This window comes from Parasteatoda tepidariorum, chromosome 5, assembly GCF_982258835.1.
Source record: "Parasteatoda tepidariorum strain Cologne lab strain chromosome 5, Ptep-v5.0, whole genome shotgun sequence".
NCBI classification, from domain to species: Eukaryota; Metazoa; Arthropoda; class Arachnida; order Araneae; family Theridiidae; genus Parasteatoda; species Parasteatoda tepidariorum.
The window spans coordinates 104,587,069-104,613,955 of record NC_141759.1 but is presented as its reverse complement, the minus strand read 5'-3'; the positions used below and the strand labels follow the sequence as shown (position 1 = coordinate 104,613,955).

At 30.2% G+C, this 26,887-nt stretch overlaps 1 protein-coding gene across 2 annotated transcripts; it reads left to right on the top strand.

The window, feature by feature from the left end:
- Window positions 1-5,684: 5,684 nt before the first annotated feature.
- LOC147809943 (SHC SH2 domain-binding protein 1-like) lies at window positions 5,685-26,742 on the top strand. Of its 2 annotated transcripts, XM_087164698.1 has the most exons (7): window positions 5,685-5,917; window positions 8,253-8,528; window positions 10,834-11,026; window positions 14,145-14,231; window positions 17,071-17,163; window positions 18,598-18,811; window positions 26,033-26,742. In XM_087164698.1, the coding sequence occupies exons 5-6, from the start codon at window positions 17,144-17,146 to the stop codon at window positions 18,767-18,769; spliced, it is 192 nt and encodes a 63-aa protein (XP_087020824.1). In that variant the 5' UTR covers window positions 5,685-5,917; window positions 8,253-8,528; window positions 10,834-11,026; window positions 14,145-14,231; window positions 17,071-17,143; the 3' UTR covers window positions 18,770-18,811; window positions 26,033-26,742. The 2 variants fall into 2 exon arrangements, with proteins under 2 accessions (XP_087020824.1, XP_087020823.1); XM_087164697.1 differs by lacking the exons at window positions 14,145-14,231; window positions 17,071-17,163; window positions 18,598-18,811; window positions 26,033-26,742 and having other exon boundaries at window positions 5,688-5,917; window positions 10,834-14,010.
- The last annotated feature ends 145 nt before the right edge of the window (window positions 26,743-26,887 follow it).

The window sequence follows — 26,887 nt, the reverse complement described above, 5'->3', positions numbered from 1 at the left end:
ACGTGTCGTCTTATCTTCATCTTTAAAATTCCGTAACATTTTCCTTGGAAATGGTGCATAGCGTTTTTATAGGTGCTTATTTTCGTTATTTATAAGCCTTTAAAGGTGCTTTTTTCATTGGGTGTTTTTAAAAAGTGCTTAATTTTCCTTTTTTAAAAATGAGATCTTTTTTCGTTACCATGTCGATTTTCACATTGTTCTATACCACGTTTCCACAATTCAATTCGGTCCATAGCGTATGAAAGCGCCAATCATTCTACATGTTTGATAAAATACTTGCGAGTCGGTATGTGCGTCTACTGAGCTGGGTTTGGTGAGATTCTAGCACTCTCGTGTGCAACTCTGCTGCATTTTACAAGATATTCTCAATTTCAGACTGCATTTTCCACCCTCTGATATCGAACCGAAAAATCTCTCGATCATTTTATAACGGCTAATACGAGGGTTGCTATTTATATTTCTGGCCTAATAATGAAAAAACAAATATGTAGGATCGAAATTGGTTTTATTGTTTTTCAAAATATTCTCCATGATGATCAGTACACTTTTGCATGCGTTTGAACCAATTTTCAAAGCACTTCTTCCAGTCCGATTGAGGTAACTCCAAAACATGCGTTTTGAATTAATCAACCGCTTCTTCGGCGGTCGAAAATCGTTGTCCACGTAATTTATTTTTGATGTGTGGGAATAAGAAAAAGTCATTGGGTGCCAAATCAGGCCTGTACGGCGGATGGCCCATCAGTTCGATCTTCCGCTCCGTCAGAAATGCCTTTGTTTGAGAGCTCGCATTGTCATGATGAAGAATGATTCGCCTGTTCTTCTGCTTTTTTCGAATTTCTCCGATGACTTCTGGCTAACAAATGGTCGTGTATCATTCAGAATTGACCGCCCTGCGTTGCTCTAACGTCACTGTTGCCACATGACCGTTAATGCCGAAGAAACAGGCAATCATTTGTTTCGATGTGCTTCTTCCTCGAACAACTTTTGTTGGTTTTGCCTCGTCTTGGAAGACCCATACAGTTGATTGCTGTTTTGTTTCCGGCTCATATGCATAGATCCATGATTCATCACCTGTGTAGATGTTATACACAGCCTTTGATGTACCTTGAACGTATTGTTCCAATATTTTCTTGCACCAATCGACACGAGCCTTTTTTTGAGCGTTTGTCAGATTATGCGGGATCCAACGCGAACAAATTTTTTTTACGCTCAAATGTTCATGCAATATTTTATTGATGCTAGTCATACTAATGTCCTAAGACCCCTCTATCTCACGGTATGTCACATGACGATCTTGCTTTATCAGTTCACGCACAGCATCGATCTTTTCTGGCACAACAACGGATTTTGGACGACCTGCACGGGATTCGTCCTGGATCGAACATTGACCACGATTAAATTCGTTATACCAATTTTTTACAATGCTGTAGGATGGCGCTTTATCGCTGAATAAAGAATTAAGTTCATCGAAGCACTCTTGTCTTGACAATCCACGTCGAAAGTTATGAAAAATAATAGCACGAAAATGTTCACGTTTCAATTCCATTTTTTGAAAGAGAAGAACTTTTCAATTTACTGTCAACAACACAAATGAAGCTATAATGGTAAATCGTCTGCTGAATTTATATTTAAAAATATCAAACTTTCGATTAAAATCGTCTGCGGTCGCCTAGCAACACTTACTGTTGCCAAGGTTTGGAATTCGACAGCATAATACAAGATTTCGTTGAATCCAAAAATCGCAAAAAAGTAATATATTAGATCATAAGATTCTGCAAAATAATTTATTGCCGTAAAATATTATATTTTTATTTGTATCTTCATAATTTTGTGCAAAATACACTTGTTGTCTTTAAAGCTAAACTATTTTTGACAACAAATTTTTTTCTCCCAAGTTTTTCGTAGGCCCTAGGCACGTGCCTAGTGTGCCTATAGGTTAATCCGGCCCTGATATCACCACAAAATTCCATCAACACAGTATTTTCTAATTTCTTTAGAAGATCACAGAGTCTAATTTTTAGAAGCTTTTCTTTTCTAAAGTTTGAAGAACGGCCATAATTTTTCCGTAACTCTTATGCAGTGCCCTTATTGCGTCTAAATGGTTGAACCACCTCGTATCCGATGAACGCTTAACAACTAGTCCATATTCTAAGCATTCAGTTAAGGTATTCCCCTGATGGGTAGAACTGGAGAAGAAAAGACCAAGTTTCTGTTAAAATCGGAAATAATCCTCTAAAAAACACCAAAAAAGAAAAAAATTATTTTATTTAACCTTGCTTGTAAACCTGAGTACTCGCTTGCCATATTTGGTGCATTATCTTATGTTTGTATTCGACAATCACTTATATTTATGCTTTGGTCATTAGTAAAAGATACTCAGATTTATGTCTTTCAGTTGGAATAAATCAAAAAAAGTACCACTGGAATTCCGTCGTCGTTCACATATCGGACAGTAAATGTCAACCAATCTAAGTGGGAAATGTCTGGTTAAGTCCAGCAAGAAAAAGGGTAAAAAATTACTCAATTATTCTTAAGTCTCCAAATAATTTCCATAATGTTGCGAGCCAATTGTTCTATCGTCTCCACAGGTTGCAAGACTTCGTTATTTAATTACTTTTACAATTCTTCTGAATACTTCTTTTGAATAATTGATTTGGTTATTCATCTGATTAGTTAAAACTCTTTCTATTAAACATTCTTTTTCTTGACAAGTAAATCATTTAGCGTGTTTGTGCTCAAGCATATTTCCATGTTCTAAAATTCAAGCTTTAGAATGTTACCGATCGTTTAAGCACTTTCAGAACTAAATGCATTGCTAGTATATGCTAAAAGGCGGCCTCAAACTTTAAGAGAGACAAAATTTTGAGTCTTGACGCATACACTATTAGTGCTTTACAATTTCAGGAAGATCACTAATTTTGTGATTAATAATTGTTATTTTTTATATATAGTTTATGACAAATGTATTAAAATTTATACTAAAAGCACTTCTAAACTTTTGCCGATCTAAAAAAGAAAAAACATTAAAAAGTATAAACACCAATTTAAGAAAAAAATTCTAATTTAAATTATTGCTCTCAAAAGGAAAACGTATTTCAGTAGTTTAACTTTTAAATCAGTCTATCGTACGTATGACATTTGAGTTCGTCGATTCAACAATAATCAAAAAATATGCGTAATAAATTTATACTCACAATGAGAACTTATTAGGTGAAATCGAAATAAAACTGATGTAGGTGATACGTTTTTATTCTCTCACGAATTAAGTAGCATAAAGCAGGAAAGAGCATGGTAACAAAATTAGTATAAGCGTGGTCCAACGGCTAAGACCATGTGCTAGAGATTTACGCATGGAGCAAGGGGGCGTTGGTTCAAACCCCTGCTGTGATCAATTTTTAATTTTTTTCTTATTTTGTTTATTTTACATTATATTATTTATTTTATGTGTTTTTCGATACATTAAAGGATCCTATAAGGAAAAAAAAATTTTATTCTTGAAATTTCAAATAATGCTTAAAGACGGGTAAAATCCCAGAAAATTAGTTTATTTTTATTATATTATTTTTTTAAACTCCCTTTACAATACTTTCATGATAGTTTAACAGGTGAACTCTGTTGATCTAAGTATAAAATCAAGGGTGTCTCTTTGTGAAAGAAAGCATACTGGAATAAAAAATAAAATAAAATAAAATGGCGGCAAAAAGTATCAAATTTCAAGCCAACCTACTTCCCTTTAATTTTAAGCTATAATTTTCAAACTCGAACCGAATATAGGCCTCCATGTGCCGGATCCCTCTACCAAAGCAAAATTTTATAACCCAATTAGGTGGGCCGCAATGGCCCCTTAAGTCTTCTGTTTAGCAGTCCGGGAGAGGGTACTTGAAGCTATGTTGTAGCGCGATCCTCGTATAAGCGTGGTCCAACGGCTAAGACCATGTGCTAGTAAATTACGCATTGAGTGAGGGGGCGTTGGTTCAATCCCCAGCTGTGGACAATTTTGAATTTTTTTTATTTTTTTCATATTTTGTTTATTTTACATTATATTATTTATTTAATGTGTTTTTCGATACATTAAAGGTTCCTAAAAGGAAAAAAAATTTTTATACGTGATATTTCAAATAATGCTTAAAAATTGGTAAAATCCCGGAAAATTAGTTTATTATTAATATATTATTTTTTTAAACTCCTTTTACAATTTTTTCATGATAGTTTAACAGGTGAATTCTGTTGTTCTAAGTATAACATCAAGGGTGTCTCTTTGTGAAATAAAGCATACTGGAATAAAAAGTAAAATAAAATAAAATGGCGGGAAAAAGTATCAAATTTCAAGCCAACCTACTTCCCTTTAATTTTAAGTTATAATTTTCAAACTCGGACCGAATATAGGCCTCTATGTGCCGGACCCCTCTACCAAAGCAAAATTTTATAACCCAATTAGGGGGGCCGCAATGGCCCCTTAAGTCTTCTGTTTAGCAAGCCGGGAGAGGGTACTTTAAGCTATGTTGTAGCGCAATCCTCGTATAAGCGTGGTCCAACGGCTAAGACCATGTGCTAGTGAATTACGCATGGAGTGAGGGGGCATTGGTTCAAACCCCAGCTGTGGTCAATTTTAAATTTTTTTCTTATTTTGTGTATTTTGCATTATATTATTTATTTAATGTGTTTTTCGATACATTAAAGGATCCTATAGGGAAAAAAAATTTTTTTTCGGGAAATTTCAAATAATGCTTAAAAATTGGTAAAATCCCGGAAAACTAGTTTATTTTTATTATATTATTTTTTTAAACTCCTTTTACAATACTTTCATGATAGTTTAACAGGTGAACTATGTTGTTCTAAGTATAACATCAAGGGTGTCTCTTTGTGAAAGAAAGCGTAATGGAATAAAAAATAAAATAAAATAAAATGGCGGAAAAAAGGATCAACTTTCAAGCAAACCTACTTCCCTTTAATTATTATGGGTCAGTATTAAGGTGTGATATCGGGCCTTGCGTTAGTTAATATTGAAAAATGACTTCGACACAGACTATTTTAGATACACATGCATAGTAAACTACAGGGCCACATTGTGTACCTCCTATGAGGTTGATATATTTTTCCTCTGCTAGGGTACTCTAGTATCCGGTGATATAATACGTGGTTCAATATAAATATTATGGGTCATTGACTTAGAATTTCCTCATTTTAACGCTTATAAGCACACTATGTACATACATAGTGAACTATAATGCCACATTGAATACCCTAGGATCTATCTTCGCTTTCTTTAACCCCATAATAAGCGTATAATTATTTCCCTCTAGTAGGGTCCACTAGTACCCGGTAATGTACATGTATTATACGTGATCCGATATAAATATTATGGGTCAATAATAAGGTAAGATGCATGTGCTGAAACAGAATATTGACTTCGAATTTCCTCATTTTAAAGCTAATAAACACACTATTATATACATACATATTAAATTTGATTGTCATATTGTGTCCCCCCTACAAAGCCTATCATTATTTCCTCTGGTAGGGTCCCGCTCAATTACCAGCAGTGGAAAGAGTTATTTGCGCATGTGCAAATTGCGTCGATATGCGATTGCTCATTCAATTTGATTGCAGTAAGAATGGTCCTTAAGAATAATACCTATATCTTGTCTTACTGAAAGGTACATACTTCTACTTAAATTTCTTTATTTATTTTATTTTATTTGTATTGTTGTCGCGCGATAGATTTAAATGTACTCACTTCAACGAATTTAATTTTTAGGTACTACCAATTATGTATTATAGTATACCATTCATAATTTATTTTCTTTTTGGTGGAAGATTTTTGTATCGTAATCTGTCATGGAATAATTGCAGTCTTGGTAACCCACAAGAAACTTTCAAAAGAAAAACATAGGAGGAACCAACTTGTAAATTTTAAGTAACTGGCAAACCTTTCACTTTCTTTTTTTTTTAAAAAAGAGATAAAAATTGTTTTTAAAACCATTTAGCGACAGATCTCGACATGGAAATATACCCTATTTAAGCGTGGTCTTAAGAAAGATTCAACTCTTAAATTAGGGGTGCAGAACCTTTTTGATTGAAGGGCCACCTGCACAGCAGGTTGACTAAGAAAGGGCCGCATATATATTTAGACATGTAGACGACAAATGTTGTAATATGTGTTCTAATTTTTTTTACCAATAAACTTAGTAAAATATTTGTAGAAAATTAAAGTGTTCAATTATTACATCTGGGTCAAAAATGAAAAAACTAATACTTTTTTAAAAAATAATTTCCATTTTTATATCATAAAAAATAGATTTATTAAAATAATTAAATAAACATTTGAAGAAGAAATGTTTTTTTTTTAAAATCGTATCACGCAATGCAAAAATTATTCATTTAAAAATAAATTATTATTAAAAAGACTGCAATGCTCACAGGAGGAAAGTAGAAAATAATATTATATATATTTAGTAATATAAATTCAAAATTTACTTTATTATTTCTTTTTAATGATTATTAGGTTTTTTTTATATAGTAAACGTACACTGACTTCTTTGCATTTCTGTTTTGACTATTTTGCACTTCTGCTTTTTTTTTAAAAAAAAGAATTATATTCAAACAAGTCAATTTCTTGATTTTTTCGATACTTTTAGTTCTAAGATTTGAGAAGGAATTTTTTTGTTGTTTTTATTACAACTCATCATTTTAACGGAACGTCCCATACTATTGATTAATTGTCACTTTTTTCTCTGTACCGTAATATAGATAACCGAGAACATAGAAAACTGAGATTTTCAGTGTTTTAGTTTTGTTTTAGGAACTCAGAATAATTTTTTTTTTCCGCTTTTATTTTTAATTAACTCTTCTCTATATAGGCATTTTTATTATGACCCAGCATTTTTCCCAATGAACGTTACTAATAAGCTTCATTTTGTAGCAATTCCTTTCTTCTATACATATGGCAATGTGAAAAATTTAAATTCGATATGCTGAATTTAGATTTTCATTTAAAAAATTAAGAAAGTCTTTTGTTTTGGTTTAGTTTTTTTTTCTTTTAAAAAAAAACTTCTCTTTTTACAGACATTTTTATTATAATGCAGCAATTTTTAGAACATTTCTGTTAGACACATTCTTGACCTGTTCTGGTAATTGGAAAACTGAGATGTTCAGCTTTAAAATTTCTATTCGGAAATTAAGATAAATTTTTATTTTCTCTGTTTCGCTTTTGTATATAATCTTTAGTTCTTATAGAGATGCATTTTCCAAAGCGCTTCTAATAGGCCTTATTTTTTAGCGTTGTTTTATGAGCACGTTTTTTTTAGAAAATATTATTCTTAGCATTGAACTTTTGGTTTCAGTGTTGCTATGCTCTGCTGAAGAATTTTATTTGGCCCCGAATATACGGTATTCGGCAGATTTTTATTTTTTTTTTTGCCGAACATTTAGTACTAGACCAAATCACAATTCGTTACCACATTCGAACGAATGATAATAGTCGCTAGTCCGAAATATTGTACCAAATACCATTCATAACTGAAATACCGCATCAAAAAGTGTTTATTTACATACGCGTATAGAAATTCGCCTCTCGTAATAACATTGCAGTTAATAATAATAACGTGGAAAAGTATAACATATAAAAAAAAAATCGCTTAAATTAATGGAACTCAGCACGAATAAAGCATGTCAAATGAGCGATTATCGATTATCTAATAAAATTATCGGAATTTTCAAATCTACCTGGGAATGCATAGCAATAACTACCCAAGGAAAACGGTTGAAAAAAAGAAAGAACTGCCAAAAGGTGATTATTTAAATGGGCGATCTGAAACTCGCATGTTGTAATAATATTGTTATAAAAATTCAGGATTTTCGAAATTATGTTGAAAAGCGGAAATAAGTGCTTAAAAAATCATTTTGATATATGATAAAATCGGCTTAAAGAAAGCGCGGTAAACATACATTTACTATAGAATCAATAAAAATTGAGAGCTTCACAACGTGATGACTCAAAAGTGCAATAAAAAAATTTAAGAAATTTTGTATATTTGAAATTTTTGTTTATTTTTTATTGAGTTCAGCAACTCTTGCGGCCCGCACCTCAGTGGTCGGAGGGCCGCATATGGCCTGCGGGCCGCAGGTTGTGCACCCCTATCTTAAATAAATAGCTATTTCTTTACAAATGTATATAAATGTAAGAAAGTGAAATGTTTATAAAGAAGTGAAATATTTAAAAAGAAATTAAGAATTTTATTTTAAAATTTTAGGTCTGTCAATCTACTATGGATAAAGAATCATCGAAATCGTTATTTTCTCTACTGTGCTGTCCTAATATATACCGAATTAACTTTGAATCCTCTAGTTTAAATGAAGTACTTTCAGTTTTCGAGGACGGAATATTACTGGATTGCTGTTCATCATCAGCAGAATATGCTCTTGTTGAATACCTCACTCGCATAGTGGAGCCAATCGGATGGAAAGCTGTCTGGAGGTCAACTAGAAAATCTTCTATTGTTGATTCAGAGTTAGATTTCATAGTGGAAGTAATACTTGTATTGGCTTTTTTATTATAAAATATGAATTTTTTATTGTCGATATAAATCTTCCTGGTAGCATTTTGATTATTCAGAGCTAGATTTCATAGTGGAAGTAATACTTATATTGGCTTTTTTATTGTAAAATAAGAATTTTTATAGTAGATATAAATTTTCCTGGTAGCATTTCATTGTTTTGTTGATTCAGAGCTAGATTTCATAATGGAAATAATATTTGTATTAGCTTTTTTATTTTAAAATATGAATTTTTATAGTAGATATAAATTTTCCTGGTAGCGTTTCATTGTTTTGTTGATTTAGAGCTAGATTTCATAATGGAAGTAATATTTGTATCAGCTTTTTTATTTTAAAATATGAATTTTTATAGTAGATATAAATTTTCCTGATAGCATTTCATTGTTTTGTTGATTCAGAGCTAGATTTCATAATGGAAGTAATATTTGTATTGTCTTTTTTGTTTTAAAATACGATTTTTTATAGTAGACATAAATTTTCCGGGTAGCACATTTCATTGTATTGAATATTTTGACCCTTTGCCTGCTGCAGGCATATATAAAAGCTTTGCTAACTGCCTCGGGTGTACATATAAGCCTTTCTGTAGTATGCAAAGTGTCACTATCAGTAAAACTACTGACACTGCTTTGGAGTGCAATAGAATGACCTTGAGAGCAGAGTTGGAAAGATTTAGGACAGAATGTAACATGCCCATGGTTTAAACTGTCCAAATCCAATTCCCTTAAATTATGTCACAATTTAAAAAAAAAATTGTGAAAAATGAAGTGTTGCTTTTTGAACCTGAAACAAAATGAAGACTTTTTGTTTTTATTAAAAAAGTTTATTATTATATTTTATATTGTATTTATTATCCTTATGCAAAGGCATAATTTATCAGTATTAAAACCATGTTTAAGAGATAAGATATTCAGTGAATTGTGGAGCTTAAAAAGTTATAAATCTTTTCATATTATATTATTTTTCTTCAATAAGTTAAAGCAACAAAAAATGAATTTTTTCTTCAATAAGTTAAAGCAAGTTGTATAAAAAGTATAAAATATTTATTGATATATGTAATTATTATGTGTACAATGGTTACACATATCAAATTTTTATATATGTTCAAGGTTTTGGACACTTTAAGACAAAAAACTCAAATCCCCTGTCCAAAACCCCAACCCTGTCTGAGAGTGTTTTCAGACAAGAATAGAAAGTAGATCATGGTTGTGCAGTTATATTGATTGTGTTTCTTTCAAGTAGTTCACACTTTTTTGCTATTATTTGACTTCTGTTTTTGTTTCTGTGTGTGAGAATTTTTTTTTTTTTTGTGAATATGTCTGAGAGTGAATTTAAGCTATTATTTTCCTTCATCTTTTGAATTTATAAATTATTTCAGATGAAGACAACTCTGATTGCAACTTGCAATTTTTTTTATTATTATGATGGGATTTTTTGTTTGGTGAAAGTAAACAGTTTTTAGATTTAAAAGTAAACAGCCTCTTTTTCTGCAATAGGCATTAAAACTATAAGCGCTTCTGTGGAAACCGGTAGTACTGGGAACTGAAAGTATAAGAGCTCATTTCTATTATAAAGTATAAGTTTATAATACTGTTTTCAAGGTCTTTAACTCTAAACAGCTATGGTTAAAATGACCAGAGTTAACATTGCATTTGGGTAAAATAGTGCTATCAAGAGTTAAAAAGTGTTTATTTTATATTAAAAAAATACCTGCATTTTTTATCTTAAAGATAGTCAGGCTATAGAAATATTCATATTTTTGACACATTTCTATTCAGTTCTTGCTGTTGTAATCTAAAAATCTTATAAAATGTCTTGAAACGTTTTCTTTTATTCCTTTTTATTTCCATTTAATTTTTAATTAGTACAATGTCCTCACAATATGTAAATTTCAGATTTGAGTAGACTATTTGTACGGTAACAATTTATTTGAGAAACTCTTTTTTACTCGACATTTGTATTCTGTGATAAAAATTCAGAGGATTGATCATTATCAAAATTTTAATAACAACCTTTTTCTATTATTCGAAAATCAATTTATGAATACAAATATTAAAATTGCATAGAAAATTACAAAGTGGGTTATTTTAATCACTGCATTTTCTTTTTTTAAAAATAAAAAAGTTGTACAGTTGTATTTAACTTAGAAAAAATTGTATTTTTTCCAACCGGTATTAATAGTTTTGAAGAAATTAAAGATTTTTTGAAGTTTATTTGGTAGATTTCATATTTATTATGTTGGTTAAAATAAATAGTTAAACGATTGTTAATTTATGTTTAGGTTGTGAATGTGGGAATAGTTAGAGGCTGGTGAAATCAGTAATCGGAGCTGACCTCAACCAGATACAGTGGATTCAGCAAGAAGTTAAAAAATGTTCTAGTGTTGCTCTACCATTAGTTGAGTTGTTTGTAATCAGTGAAGAGGACGATGATGAAGTGTATCTTAAAACAGCACTTGCTATTGAGCATGTTTGGTCACTATATCTACAAAAAAAAAATTGTCTTGCCATCACAAGAATTCTATGCAACTGAAATCGTCTGCTGCTGTGGAAACAGGAGTAAAACTATTTTGACTGAGAGAGAATCAAAGAGATAATGTTACTCCATCAATCCGCAAAAGTGCAAATCATATCTCCTCTTAACCAGCCAAAGCACGAGTATGCAGGAATTGTGATGGCTAGACTGTATATTAACTTTTATTGATACTTTGGGATTATCTGGTTGACCTGCACTAAGTACCTGTACTTATATAAGTGTTTAATAAGTAGTAATCAAAAACTTTGATTGCCATTATAACTATTTTGATTTTTAGAAATTTTTTGGAAGTTAGTATAGTTAGTTCACCATAAATGGAACTTAATAACTGCATATATCAATAAACTGTTTAATATTTATCCTCTGCTTAATATCATGAATCACTTTATCTTCTTTTTATTCTATTTTACTATTCTTTTGGACAAGTTCTTTTTTTTTCTTCTCATTTCTCTACATTTTGTTTAATTTTTTTAAGCATCAATCAGGGTGCGTAGCGTTTGTAAAAAGTACTTAAATGTGCTTTTTTGGGGATTTCGTTATTAAAAGCTTTTAAAGGTGCTTTTTTCAGCTGGCGTTTTTAAAAAGTGCTTTTTTTTCGAATAATTTTTTTTCCCTTCAGTGATATCTGGTGGATCCCATGCATTTCACGAAAAATGGGGAGTTTGGTACGTAATCATTCATGCGAACTTCATGTCGTACCCACATTATGACTTGCGCGTGCGCGCACACTTGAAACCGAAACCCGAGTGCTCCAATTCGGGTAGAGAATATCAGATCCTTATGAAATGTTTTTCTTTTTAATTTTGTTCTTGTTTATTTCATTTTACTTCTAGCGCTTTTTTTGACGTAGGGGGTTGAATTCACTCGGTGGTGTGGGAAAGTACTGATTGTTTCGATTTACGCCCGTTTCTTTTTGGGTTTTTTTTAACGCTAAAACTGTTTCAATAATATCATTGATTGAATGTGAATTTTTTGAGTGCTTGAGAATCTTTGTAAAGTGCTTGAAAAGTTTTTAAAAAGTGCTTATTTTTGATTCAAAGATTTGGCTGCGCACCCTGTCAATTGAAGAGCAAGTTTACTATATTTTATATAAAGTTTGTAGTCTTTGAAGTTATAAAACTTTTTAATAATGTTATTTTCTCATTTTTTAATTCTTTTATATTTAAATAAGATAGATGGTGGTTATTTTTTATTTATGTCTTTTAAAAGCGCTTTTTTTTATTCGGGTTTTGTAAAAAGTGCTTAATTTTCTATCTTTTTAAAAGAGATTTATTCTTGCCATATTGAGTGTCATTTTAAATTACAAAAAATGCATGATTTTCAGAATTTTCTCTGCAATATTTATCAGAAACTAGTTATTTTACCATGATTATGTAAAGTTTTTGAAATTTTTTTTGAATTTTATTAATTTTATGTTTATAAATTTAAGCCATAAAAAATTTTTTTATTACTGATCCTGATTATGATTTTTTTTTTTGAAAAGTGAGTAAAAATCTTTTTTGAGTGCGTAAAAGGTGCTTATTTTTTGTCGAAAAATCTGGCTATACACCATGATTTTTTTTTTTTTTTTTTAAACCTTAAATTTCAGTATTTTCCACAAACATGCAGAATATCTTGTTTTTAAAATGTATAACTATTGTAGATTTATGTAAGAACTTTTGTTATCATGTTGATCATTATGAAATAGACGATTACCAATGATTTGGAAAAAAATCATCTGTAGCAGGATAGGTAACTTTTTTAAAAAGTGCTTAAAGGTGCTTATTTTTGGTTTACATTTTTAAAGGTGCTTTACATATTCGGGATTTTTAAAAAGTGCTTAATTTTCTATCTTTTGAAAAAAGATTTTTTCTTTGTCGTATCAATTATCATTCTAAATAACAAAAAATGCATGATTTTCATAATTTTCGATGCAATATTTATCAGAAACTAGTTAATTTATCATGATTATGTAAAGGTTTTGAGAATGTTTTTGAATTTTATTTATTTTATGTTTATAAATCAAGAACTTTAAACGATAGAAATTTTTTTTTATTACTGCACAGATCCTAATTATGATTTTATTTTTTGAAAATGCTTAAAGTTATTTTTTTGAGTGCAAGAAGTACTTAAAAGGTACTTTTTTTTGTTGAAAAATCTGGCTACGCACCCTGCGTAGTGAAGGAAGAATACATTTAGCCTAAGGGAAACACATTATGAAACATGGCTCATTAAGAAAAAAACACAAGATATGTAATTTTATTTGTTGGCGAGTCACGTCATATAGAGAGCGAGTTCTATTGTTCTTTATTAAGTTTTTTATTGTTATCAGTTTCAGTATAAATTTTATGATTTATGTTTGGCAACGTGTATTTTCTCTCTGTCCTTTTTTTCCCTCCCTACTTTTGCTTGATAATTACTTAAGTACGAACTTAAGATACAATTAAATTAAGATACCACAGGTTAAGATTAAGATACCACAATATAAAAATTAATTTTCTATTACAATGGATAAATAGTCAATATTTAAAGCTAAGAGACTGGAAAAGTTCATGAAAAAGCACTTAAATGAATAATAACTTTCAAAAACTGGAATTTAGAAGCAAAAATTGTGCTAAGTTCACAGATAAAAATACTTCTTTTAGCATGCAACATTTTAAATCCGTAGTTGCATTACAGAGGCTGTAGATTGACGAACCATTTTTCTTGCCAAGTTTAACAGTTGATAATTCTCATAACTTAATTATTAATTAATTAATGGTATTTATTAATGTGGCAAGACTTACTCTAAGGAAATAAATAATAAGATTAAAAAAACAAACAATTCACTTTAAAAAATACCAATTAAACCCTGAAAAAACTTAGTAAGCTAAGTCTTTTCTGTAAAAAATCTGTTTTTTTTTTTTTTTTTTTTTTTTTTTTTTTTTTTTTTTTTAACATCCCTGTAAAAATTAACCTTTTTATTGGTATCAGTTTATTGTAACAATAAGTTTTCCATACAAAATCTAATAATAATTTTCATCAAATAAATTGAATAAGGTTTTATGTTTTTAATTAAAATGCATTTTAATTTTGCAGATTCTTTTTATTGCATTTGCAACGACCTTGGGGTGGTGAGGAAGATATCCAATATACGGAAGACATTTTAAAACCTCGATTGCAGCTGTATGTCTTTTTTAAAGCATATTTTTATAGTTTATTTTTGTTAATGATCTGACATTGCTTTTGTAAAAACAAATATTTTATCAGTTCAAATGACTTTGCACAATACTCCCGACCTGGTTGCCCTGCTAACCAGGCTTTGATAGCGCGGTTGGTAGGGCAATGGGCACATGTCGGAGAGATCGTGGGTTCGGTCCCCGCAGACCCAAGACTCCTGGTGTAGTAAATGGTTACTGACGCACTTTAAATCTGTCAGATCACAAAGTTTTCTATGTTCCCATAACAGATCAATACCTCTGGGGGTACCGATCCAGGAACTACCTTGTCTTCTGGTTTCGGATCAGAGTTATGAGGATACGGAGTTGAGGATTGGTAGTCGTAAACCCAGAATTGAATCCGCTGTTCAACGGCGGTTATAAAATAAAAAAATATTCAGATCTGTTGGCAACATTTAGAGTTCACTTATATCAATCACAAAATATAGATCAATTGAAATTGTATAAATAAATGAAGCAATTGTTTTAGTTGGAAAAAAAAATAGAGCATTAAATAATTTAAATCAAATTATTAAAATTTGCTAATAAAATCAGATTTTTATCCTTTGTTTTTTTTTAAAAATGTAATAATTTATGCAATTCTAAAGAAATAATTTTAGCAGATCTGAATTTCTATCATGCAGAGATAAAAATTGTATATTTTATTTAAAATCATTAGAACTAGAATTTATAATTGGCATCTCTTTCATTTGTAAATATTTTTTCTGATAGAATAATAAATGTGATAAGAGATTTATTTATTTATTTTTATTTACAATGGCAAGGCAAAAGGCACAAGTAGAGAGATGAAATAAATAACTAATACAAATGTACGTAGGATAACAAAGAAAAGAAGTCATTGCTTTAAAAGTTCTCTTGCTTCCCAATATCTTGAGGACTTAGTGTGTCCATGAAGGGCCCCACATAGAAGCAGGTGGTCTCTGCCCAATTGCTCTCCAGATTTACAAAGTGGACAAAAAGGCGTATGTGATGAGAGATAAAAATAAACTTATATATAATTATTAATTTAAAATATGCTGCATATAATTTATTTAGAGTTTCATGTTGTGTAAATATCAATGATTTAAAATTATAAAGACAATATTTTTTTAAATGTGTCATTAATGATTTTCCTCAAGAAATTTTTTGGGCTTTCAATTACCCTTGATCATGTGTATCAGAAAAGTGGAACGCTAAGAACTAGTCAAATAAAGCTTTAAATATAAAAAAATGTTAACTTTGCTGAAAGTTAAAGTTGAAATTAAAGTTTAAGTGAAAGTTAAATCACTGTAGTCATGACAGTTCCAGCAGCCTTTAAACTGAAGATCTGCCATCATCAATCAAATACACCAAATTGAGGTTCTTGTATTGATTAATCGACTGGTATGTGGAAAGTTGAGTGTTTAGTTGCTTCTCTCGTGAATAAAACATTGCTTTTTCTCTGATGTCTCATATTTCTCCAGTTTTTTATCATCATTGTTATAGTTGACCAGACAGCCCAATGTGGGACAATGCCTTCCTCGGAAGATTTCTCCATAAAAACTTTCGATTTATCTTTGATCTATAATTCTTTTCATAAATTGCAAGAATATCAGATACCACCGAATCAACCCATCTCTGCCGTGGCACTCCCCGTTTTCTTGTCGCAGAGGGTCTAAAAAGCAATATCTTTTTTTATTGTATTGTCATCACTCATTCGAATTATATGAATCAGCCCAATTCATTCTATCTATTTTTATGTATTTAATAACATCGGATTTTTATAAATCTTGTACAGTTAAATCTTCTTCTCCAGTTATTGTTCTCATTCACGTCATCAAATATACTCAGTGAAATCTTTCTCTCGAATATTGTGATACAATTTTCTTCCAGTTTTGTCACTGACCAAGCATCAGAAGCATAAAGTCCAACCTGACAAGAGTTTCATAAGTTAAGAACTTAGTTTTGCTAGATTAAATAAATCTTCTCAGCCCATAGGCACCCCTATTTGCCAAATAGTCATTTTTTAATTTTATTTCAGGAGATGTTATCAATAGTAGTAATTTATCCTAAATAAGTGCTACTTTATTATAGGGGTGTACAACCTTTTTGAGTGAAAAGTCGCTTGTACAGCAGGTCATGGGTGCAAGTCTTCCGTCCCCAGGACGGATTTCCGTCTTTCGAAAATGTCCGCGGCCGGAGGTAAGACGGAAACAAGACTCGAGGACGGAAATCATAATTTTTTTTCCTGTCCTTAAAAATATTTTTTAGGTCTACGTTATTGGTCTACTTTCTTATGTCCTGTTGTTATTTTATCAAAAGACAGATGAATAAATATTTTTTGTACAGTATTTAAACTTAATGTATTATGGTAAAGCTTTCTTAGATAGTTTGCATATGTCGAGGGAGTATTGTGTATGTTAGGTATTTCAGTCCAAAAAATTTTCAGTCCTGGCCTTTTTTCCAACTTGCACCCATGCAGCAGGTAGATTAACGAAGGGCCATCCACATATTTAGTCATGTTGGTGGCAAATATGATCATAACTTGCTGTAACTTTTTCCCCTCACCAGGAAGGTACAGCAAGTTGCTGGTCCCTCCTAATCTATAAATTGGTTCCTCTAAACATTGTATTTTCCTTTTACGAAGTAAATTGGTTGACCTGTATACTTATCATCCATATATAAGGTCGAAGTAAATTGGTTGACCTGTATACTTATTTTCAATAAAAAATTAAAACAAGTATTTCTTTTGCATTAAGAAAAGTATTACTGTGGTAAATTCATGTATTCTTTATATTGTTTTTTAATTATTATTATATTTATAACAGTCGTTGAACAGCCGACCCAATTTTGGGCAACTCCGTAGCCTTGTAATTTTGCACCAATCCAGAAGAGAAGAAAATGGATCAGTACCCCCAGAGGTATGATTTATTATGGGAACATGGAGAACTTTGTGATTCGACAGATTTAACATGTACCAGTCACCATTTACACCTTGAAAAGTGCTATGCCCATTTTTTCTTAAATATAGGTTTTGAGCTGTTTCCATATTCTTAAACACTCATTTTGTGATGTGACCGTTTCTTTAAATGGTTCATTCATTTTGAGCGCTATTCTCATTTTCTTAACTAAACCCATTTTGAGCTATGTCCATATTTTAAAACACTCATTTCAAGATATGTCCATTTTCTTACTCAGACATATTGAAATACTCCTAAAATAAAATGCTCATCAGCAAGTTTTGGAAGTCTGTAAAAGTCGTATGATCAAATGTTTCCTAAAAATAGATATTTTGATGTTCTTTTTTTCCTTTTCTTTATTGAAGAGCACACTGTTGTTCAAAATGTTGAGAGTTTTTAAGATTTTGTCAATTAATCAAAAAATTACTTGGTTCAATTTGATATATAGTTGACATAGATTGATGTAATGCAAATAGAATAATCATTTACTGTTTATAATGCACATACACAACCACTCATTTGAGTTAATGGATGCTCATTCAGGGTTGCCACTCCATAGGGAAAAACTGGAAAATACAGAGAATTTAAAAAATTACCTAATGACAGGGAATTTTTTCATTTTTTCCCTGTTTTTGAGTTGAAGATATCAAAGAAATGAGGGAGGTATTAGGTATATGGCCTCCCTTTTACACATAATAACAGTAGTATTTTTAAAAAGTGCTTAAATGTGTTTATTTTTGATTTTCGTTATTTAAAAGCCCTTAAAGGTGGTTTTTTTACTGGGTTTTCTTAAAAAGTGCTTGATTTTTCCCTTTTTTTCTTTACTGTGTCGATTTTCGCCACATGTCATGCAATAGCATACTTTTAACATTGTTCTATTCTATTTTTTTCACGCTTCATTCAGCATAATGTCAATCTAAAACGTATGAAAGTGCCAATCATTTGACATGTTTGATGAAATGCTTGCGAGTCCGTATGTGTGCCAACTGGACTGGGTTGGTTGAGATTCTTGCATTCTCATGTGCAACTCTGCTGCATTTTGAAAGATATTCTTAATTTCAAGCTTCGTTTTCCATCCTCTGATATCGCACCTAAAAATCTCTTGATCATTTCATAATGGCTAATATAATCACGAAAAGAGTTCCTTGTCAGAAATTGGTTTATTTTATCATGACCATGTAAAGTTTTTGAAAATTATTTTGCATGCTAATGTATACAGTGCTTAAAAATATTTTTTGAGTGCTTAAAACGTACTTTAAAGGTGTTTATTATTTGTTGAAAGATTTAGCTACATACCTTGTCAAAAAAGGGGTGTTATTAGGGGTATGTCCCCCTTTATAACAGTTATTTGAGCAGGAGTAATAACAAAGACTAAAAATTTGGTTATTTTTACAGTTACTTTGACATGAAGAATAACATTCTGCCCAAACCCATGATATCCAAAATAAAAATGATTCTGAAGCAAGCAACCAAAGTGCAGAGAGAGATCAACCTGATGTATGTGAGTGATTCTGAAGCTGAAATCAATGAAGAGGACTTTATGAGGACAATTGAATTGAAAGAATGAACTGCGAACTAAAATGGAAATGTTGGAGAAACCAGTAATTAGGTAATTCTTTTTCCTTGTTAGATGATTTTTCCTTTCTACAGTGGGAAATCATAGAAAAAAAATGGTGAGAATTTCTCACCCTTTCTCAAAAACAGGGTGAGATTTCAAAAAGTTAAGTAAGCTTTCTAAAAACTAAAAAAACACAAAAACTCTTGGAAAAAAATCATTTCCTTAATTATAATACATTTTTAACGTCTTCTATTTTTTAAAGCATTGAAGATTTTGAATTTACAAGGTATTTGTCCATCTTGCATAAATGCATAAAAAATTTGAACGTCTTACATGAAGAAACCTTACCTACGGTAATTGCGTGGTTGCAGAGAAATGTGTTCTGAAAGGGGCTCCGTGGTTGTGTTCTGTTGTTCGAAAAGGTTCTGAACAATACTGGTAAATAGGGAAACTAGATAACGGGGCAAATGTTGAAAATAATGAAAGATCCAGGAAGAAAAGTGAAACGGATTTTATTCTAAATGGCGTAATTCGAAGCTTTTTCCAAAATGCGAGAAATTCGCGAACTTTGAAATCGATTTTATAGAACGCGCGAATTTCTCGCGGTAATCATTTTTTAATACGAGAACAGAAAAAAATATGTTCTCGTGCTGTAGTGAAAACACTGTTTCTCGCGCGTTCTCGTGCTGTAGTGAAAACACTGTTTCTATATAAATATTCCCAAAATGTATGCTAAGGTTTAAAGATTCCTTTTTCTAAAACAATAGTGCAAGTGTTTCTATTTTATCAGAGCTTTTTCTATTTACAGTAGCTGGCCAAATTATTAGACGCACTATAAGGTTCTATGTAAAATCTTAATTATCAGGTGATACTATATGCTTAAAGGTGCTTATTTCCGATTTTCTTTTTTAAAAGCCCTTAAAGGGGCTTTTTTTATTAGGTGTTTTTAAAAAGTGCTTAATTTTCCCTTTTTTCAAGATGAGATTTTTATTTTATTTTGTTGATTTTCGCTTCGAATCATGCAAAAAGACGCATGACGGTTAAAACAAGATAAAAACCGTTAATTGTGAAAAACTTTCCTACCCTGCCTAATTATATTTTTTAGAGTGCTTAAAAATATTTTTTGAGTGCTTTGAAAGTGCTTAAAAGGTGCTTATTTTTTGTTGAATAATTTGGCTACACACCCTGTATATAGCTTTATTGTATTTACGTGACTGAAACCAGTTTGCACTTGTTTACTTTAGTGTATCAATTTAGACTATATATACAGTAGGGAACCGATTATCCGGAACGATCGGGATCATCGCTATTCCGGATAACTGATTTTTCCGGTTTTCTGAATCGCTACAAAAAGCCGTTTGTTTATTGCTAAACCCAACAAAAAAAAAATTTTTTTTGGAAATAATCGTAAAAAGAAGAAAAACCGATGAAGGAATACACTAATGATTATTTCCAAAATGATGGTAAGGTAAACGTCTTTCAAAAAAGAAAAACAAAAATGCGAAAATCTTATGAGGAAAAAAAATTTTTTTTTTTAAATGGCGCGAAAATGTATCGAATTTCGTTCCGGTTTTTTGGTTTTCCGGTTTTCTGATTTCCGGATAACGGGTTCTGTACTGTAATATAAATTTGACAATTGGATAAATTAAACAATATATTATATAAATATAGAATATTTACTATTTCAAGCATTATATTAGTAGTATATTATAATAATTAGGTCAAATTAATTACATGTTTTGCACGAGCTTATAGACAATACTTTTATATTTAAACATCTCTGTAATGGGTTTATATTCAGGAGATTTTTAATATACCTCCTATTTGTATTTATTTTTAACGTATTGCATTACAATTTTGAACCAATTGATACAGGAGCTTAAATAAATGCAAACTGGTTTCATCCTAATAAAAACAATAGAACTGTATAGTAACACCTGATAATTAAAATTTTACGTAGTTTACTGCCAAAAATAAAAAAAACTAAAAATGACCAATAAAATTTTTTAGAAATAAATACTATAACAATAATATATATTTAAACAAATTAAATTTAATATAGTGCCAGAAAGTTAAAAAAGTTTTTCACATCTTTTTTTAAAACTTTTTTTAAGGAAAAATTCATGTTTTCTGTGTTTCATATTTTTTAAGAGTAGGATTGAAAAGTATTTTAATTTGAAATTAATTCAATATAAGATTTGCAGTACAGTGAAACCCCATGTGATGAATACTCTTGCAAAACGAACACCTCTCATTACGGATAGTTTTTCATTCCCCGGTGAATCTTTTATGAATAAACCATTATGTATCCCCTCTGCAAAGCGGACCTCAATTCAGAAATCCAAATTCCAGAGGTTTCAAGAAATCATTGATCACATTTATGTATAAAAATTATTGTACTATATTTTATTTAAAAATATTAGAACTAGAATTTATACTTGGCATCTCTTTCATTTTCAAATATTTTTTTTTTGTAGAATAATAAATGTGATTAGAGATAAAAGTAAACTTATGTGTAATTCTTAATTTAAATTATGTTGCATATCATTTACTTAAAATTTCATGTTGTGAAGATATCAATGATATAAATTTGATTAATACTTCGATTATTAATGATTGCACTCAAGAAATTTTCAGGATTTTTGAGTTGGGCCCCTGCATTTATGTCTTAAAATGTTTTTTTCAAAACCAGACCCACCGTTCTCTTAATTTAAAAAGGAAAGAAACCTATTCCTACTTTAAATTCCAAAAAAATTATGCATCTTACCACCATTTTTTAAACCTTGCTTATTTTTGCTTTATCACGATTGTCACTCCATGGGTTAAACCTGGGAAATACAGGTAGTTTAAAAAATCACTTAAAATAGCAGGGAAAATGCAGATAATTTTGATTTTTTTTTCTGAACTGAGAAAATAAAGGGAATTTTGTTTCTTATTTTTGTCTTTTAAAAAATGGTGACCACTTAAAGCATAATCTTTAAAATTTTTAAGCATGATATTTCAGCTATACTAAACAATTTCATTTACTAAAGCATTATTTAAGTATGTTCAGCTCTTCCTCTTTTTTTTTGTCTAAGTTTTTCCAGCAATTAAAACTAACTAATATAGTTAGCCCAATATAGCTAACACAAGAGCACAGTAATTGTTGTGTTCTTCTTAATATATTGTGTATAATGTATACAGGGAATTTTTTTCCTTCCAGAATTGAGTGTCAACCCTGTTTAATAATAACTAAAAATATTGTTAAGCTGTTTTACTAATAAGGAATCAATCATTCTCAAGGCATTTTCCTTTGCGAAGAAATGAATGCTTGTGTGAAACATTTTGCCTTCTTTCGATCATTTCATATGGAGAACCCACTAAGTGTGAATCATATTCCTGGAGTTTAAACATCGCAATTCGTTATCAGACTTTTAAAAAAATTAACCATTGATTATTATTGATTTATGATTTGAGAATCAAATGTCATGATTCATATTCACATTTTCAAATCAAACATAATGCCCTGTATTCACATGTTTTAAAAAACCAACTATCACAGTTTGTTTTCAAGCAATGTGAAAATGAACAATACTCTTCATATATTAGTTTTCTGCACTTAATCAATATTGGTCTTTTAGAATTCTTATTCTTCTCAGTCTTTTGGATGTTTATCCTACAGTTTCTTAACAAAGTTGTTTTTTTTTTTTTTAATTGTTCAGGGATACACTGCTATTTTGAGGATAGTAATTCAAAATTACTGAATTACAATTTCTCGAAGGCTTCTAAAATTTTTTGGATTTTAGCAAAAAGGTTTCTAGAATAAAAACTACTTAAATATTCTTACATAAAACATGAAAAATGTTTTTTCTATAAACCAAGATTATTATTGATTTATGATTATTATTATTAATTTATAAATTCTTATGAAGTAAGCTAAATGTCACTATTATGAAAGAATGTCATAAGTAAACTTTTTTTTCAAGCTGACCCAACATAAGCAGAACCTGTTTTGTTTATTCTTTTTTTTATGTGTTAATTATTTCTTTGAAAAGAGTTTAATTTATTTTGTCAAGGATAAGTTTTTCAGATTTTTGGTAGCATTCAGCTTCTTTTAAAAAAAATGTCCCTTTTTTCGAACTTCTGGAAATTTTTTTTGTTCTTTACGACTTTTCGTACCTATGTAAACGCGATTCAAAAGTGCATTTACTGGATTTAAAAGTCATATCGCTATCGAATATATATGCGATTAAAAATTACGCATCACGATTCGTATTCACATAATTTACAATTTACAAATATTGATTTGTATTCAAGCGACTTGCGAATCTCACATTGGAATTCGTATTCACGCAATTTAAAGATCTCACATCAAGATCAGAATTCACACAAAAGTTTTTTAAAAAATTTATATTTATTCAGCATTGTACATAATTCAACATTTTTATTATTTTTTTATTAAAATATTGATCATGTGCTTCTGATCATGTGCTTCTGTGCATTGATCATGTGCTTCTGTGCATTGATATATGCTTCTTACATACACTTCTTGCTCAAATTTCAGGAATTTTTTCCATTATTTAAAAAAAAATTTTACATGCGACGTTTTTTAATTTCTATTTTCAGTTTTTTACAAAACTCATCCTTGTAATGTAAATGATAGAAGTTTTTATTTCTTTATTTTTTTCAGGCCGTATGTAAAAAAGAAATACACCCCGGGTAAACTCATTAAATGAAGATACAACAGTGGCATTCAAAACCAGTTACTTATATTGTTGCTAAGCAATTTACACTTTATATGATTCAAGTAAGTCAGAGACTAAAATTTATATTTTTCAAAGGCATTTTGAAAAATATCCTTTAAGAGAGTGCCATACTGCGAGATAAGCTTTTCAGCACAAATTCTCATTCATCTCCATAACTAGTTTAAGTGAAGAAAAACTGAATTCAGACAAATCTAGAGTAAGTCAAGAAGTTTCCATCTCTGGAAAAAAAATTCTAAATATCAATCTGTAAACAAATTATTGGAAAAGAACTTCATTGCGTTATCCTAAATTACTTTCTCATGTTTTATTTGAATGTTTTAAAAATTTATTACCAACATTTGAAACTTTATAGCCTACTCTACATGGTCTTAAAGGTGCTTATTTTCGTTTTTTATAAGCCTTCAGAGGTGCTTCTTTTATTGGGTGTTTTTGAAAAGTGCTTAATTTTTACTTCTCGAAAAAAAATTTTTTTTTCTTTACCATATCGATTTTCTCCTTGTATTATGCAAAAGTGTGGTTTTCACATTGTTCGATTCCACGTTTTCGCAATTTATTCAAACATGAGGCTTTTCTGCTTATCATCGGTCCATAGCGTATGAAAGCGCCAATCATTTTACTTGTTTGATGAAATACTTGTGTTGGGTTCAGTGAGATAATTGCATTGTCATTTGCAACTCTGCTGCATTTTGCAACATATTCTCAATTTCAGGCTTCATTTTCTACTCTCTGACATCGAACCGAAAAATCTCTCAATCAATTTATAATGGCTAATTTTAATCAAGAAAAGAATTCTTTGTTAGAAACTAGCTATTTTGTCATAATCACGTAAAGTCTTTGAAAAATATTTTGCATTTTTTTAATGTATATGGGTCATTCTTTTGAGAACTGTTATTTTTGATTCAAAAATTCCCAAAAAAGTAAAGTGAATGAAAAGGTTTGAAACTTTTTATATTGGTAGGCATATGTAATGGCATAATGAGAAAATCCTTTAAATTTTACTTAATATTTAAAGAAATTAATAAATTTGATAATTTTTGAGGAGAATGACGTTAATCTTCGGAGAATGATGGTTTATTTGAATACATGTGTTTCTTCATCAAGTTAAAGTATACTAAGCATATTTAATGAATATTATAATTTTGTTTTATAACTATGATAGTTTTCTAGGTTATTGAAATAGAATTGGCTGGAATGATTTTCACGCATGATAGGATTCTTTTCTGATGTTTGTTTTTAAATAGCTATGTATGTCTGGGAAATTATCATTTATATTTTCCTACAATTGGAACCGTTACCTCAATTGTTAAATTTCTTGAATGCATGGTCTTCACTTCGCCGGTATATAAAATTTTACCACTCTCGAATCTATCTCCTATTTTAAACTTTTTATGCACACCTTTCTTTCTGCCACTTTCTGATCGGCTATTCTTTTAGTTTTTTCATTGTTCTAATTAACATTTACACTGCCCGGGATAGCCTGGTTGGTAGGGCACTGGGCCCTGTGTCCAGGAATTCATGGGTTTGATCCCCGCCTGCCAAAGACTTCCTGTGTAGTAAATTGTGACTGATGCACGTTAAATCTGTCGAGTCGCAAAGTCCTCCAGGTTCTTATAACAAATCAATACCTCTGGGGGTACTGATCCGGGAGTTTCCTTGTCTTCTGGATTGGTTAAAAAATTACAAGGCTACGGAGTTGAACATCAGCATAGCATAGATTGGGTTGAGTGTTCAACAACGGTTATAAAAAAAACTCCTGTACAGGTTACTGAGCATATTGAGACTGAATCTCTTCCTTATATTTGCAACTTTAATTTTCGCTAAAACAAATATGTACTAGTATTAAATCTGTTGATAATTGTTTTTTCAGTTCATTTACTGTTTTCTACTAATTTGCAACATGCACCGTATATTTTGGTAAGTCCCCCTCTAGCTCTTTAATTAAATTGGAAGGACTAATTTCTTATTTTATCTTTATTGATTTATTAGAAATCTTTTCTTGGTTTTTAACAATATATTTCTTTTTTTTTTCTCTAATGCACACTTTTTGTACTTAAATAGTTCCTTATCATCATACTGTTTATAAATCTGCATTTTATCTTTTCAATTAGGGTATTTCCTATACAAACAGTCTTCAAAGTTGAAATCACAAGTTATTGCACACGGATGACTTATAATTAGTAATATTAATCTCATAAAGTTTTGAGATAACCATTTTCCAATTTGCATGTACTATGCATCGACACATCTTTAATTGTTGGTTATTTTACCGGAAACGTGTGCATTCTTCAAAAAGTAGGATAACTAATGCAACAGTTTGGGTTTCCATGTAAATATTTTTTTTAGTGTATCAAGCACCACTTCTTTTAGCTCTTTTATCTCTTTCTTTCTTGTTTCACATTCCTTTTTACCTGAGCACATTCTCAATTCATCTGATTAAAACAAACTATGTTTTTTGAAGTTTCATAAGTTACATAATTGTTTTTAAAAATTATCATTTGACTAATTCTTAGTGTATTCTATATTTCAGAAATCACTTTGAGGAACAGAATGCTCTATACTTTTTAAAAAATTTTCCTCTTAAAATTCCATTAAATAACTTTTTCTATGTGAGTCTTTGCTAAAATTTTAAAATTAGTTCCTACTTACAAACATAGTACTACACCGAAAACCAATCGCTTGCATACCGATGATGATATACTTTCCTTGCCCTGAAATTTATTTAGACGACTTCTTGGTTTGGGTCTTAGTTTTTAATTCTATGAAATCACTTTTTATAACAAACTCTAGTTTTTTGAACAAGTACATCAAGTATCTTTTCAATTTTGCTCAATTTTTTACGCCTAGCTCTTTCAAACGAAGTTTACTAAAATTCAAAACATTATGCAAGGAAATTCTTAATGTGATTTGTTTACTCGAAGGTCTTGGAAAATTATCATTCAATGATGGTTCATTAACATTTTTATCTGTTTCTATTAAAGCTTGTTTTTTCAACTTGTAGTTACAAGAGTTTTTCTTCCATTATTTCTTTTTCACCCTCAAGTTACAACTAGTCATCTGGGAGGCGGGTTTCACTGGTCCCCTTTTTACTTTTTTTCAGGTACATAATCCGATCTTTCTTCTTCTTTTTTTTAAAACTAAGTAGTATTCTGGATTTGTATTCATTCCTATCTTTCTTGACTTTTTTTTCTTCTATTATGTTCTCTTTTTTTCACAATTTAATTTTTAAAAAACACTGATCAGGTTAATTCAATTCATTCAAAAATATTTTTAAAAATAGTTTGACTTAATATATTCTGTAATTTTTAATGAAAATAGGAACAATTTTTTTTTTTTTGAAGTCAACAATGGGAACTAGTGAGGGAATGATATAATGGTATATATT

Bases quoted from the DNA above. Each gene is read 5' to 3' on its own strand.
- LOC147809943 (XM_087164697.1), top strand. From the start codon at position 8,268: ATGGATAAAGAATCATCGAAATCGTTATTTTCTCTACTGTGCTGTCCT. The intron at 8,529-10,833 runs GTAATACTTGTA...ATTTATGTTTAG, and splicing joins AGTTAGATTTCATAGTGGAA to GTTGTGAATGTGGGAATAGT.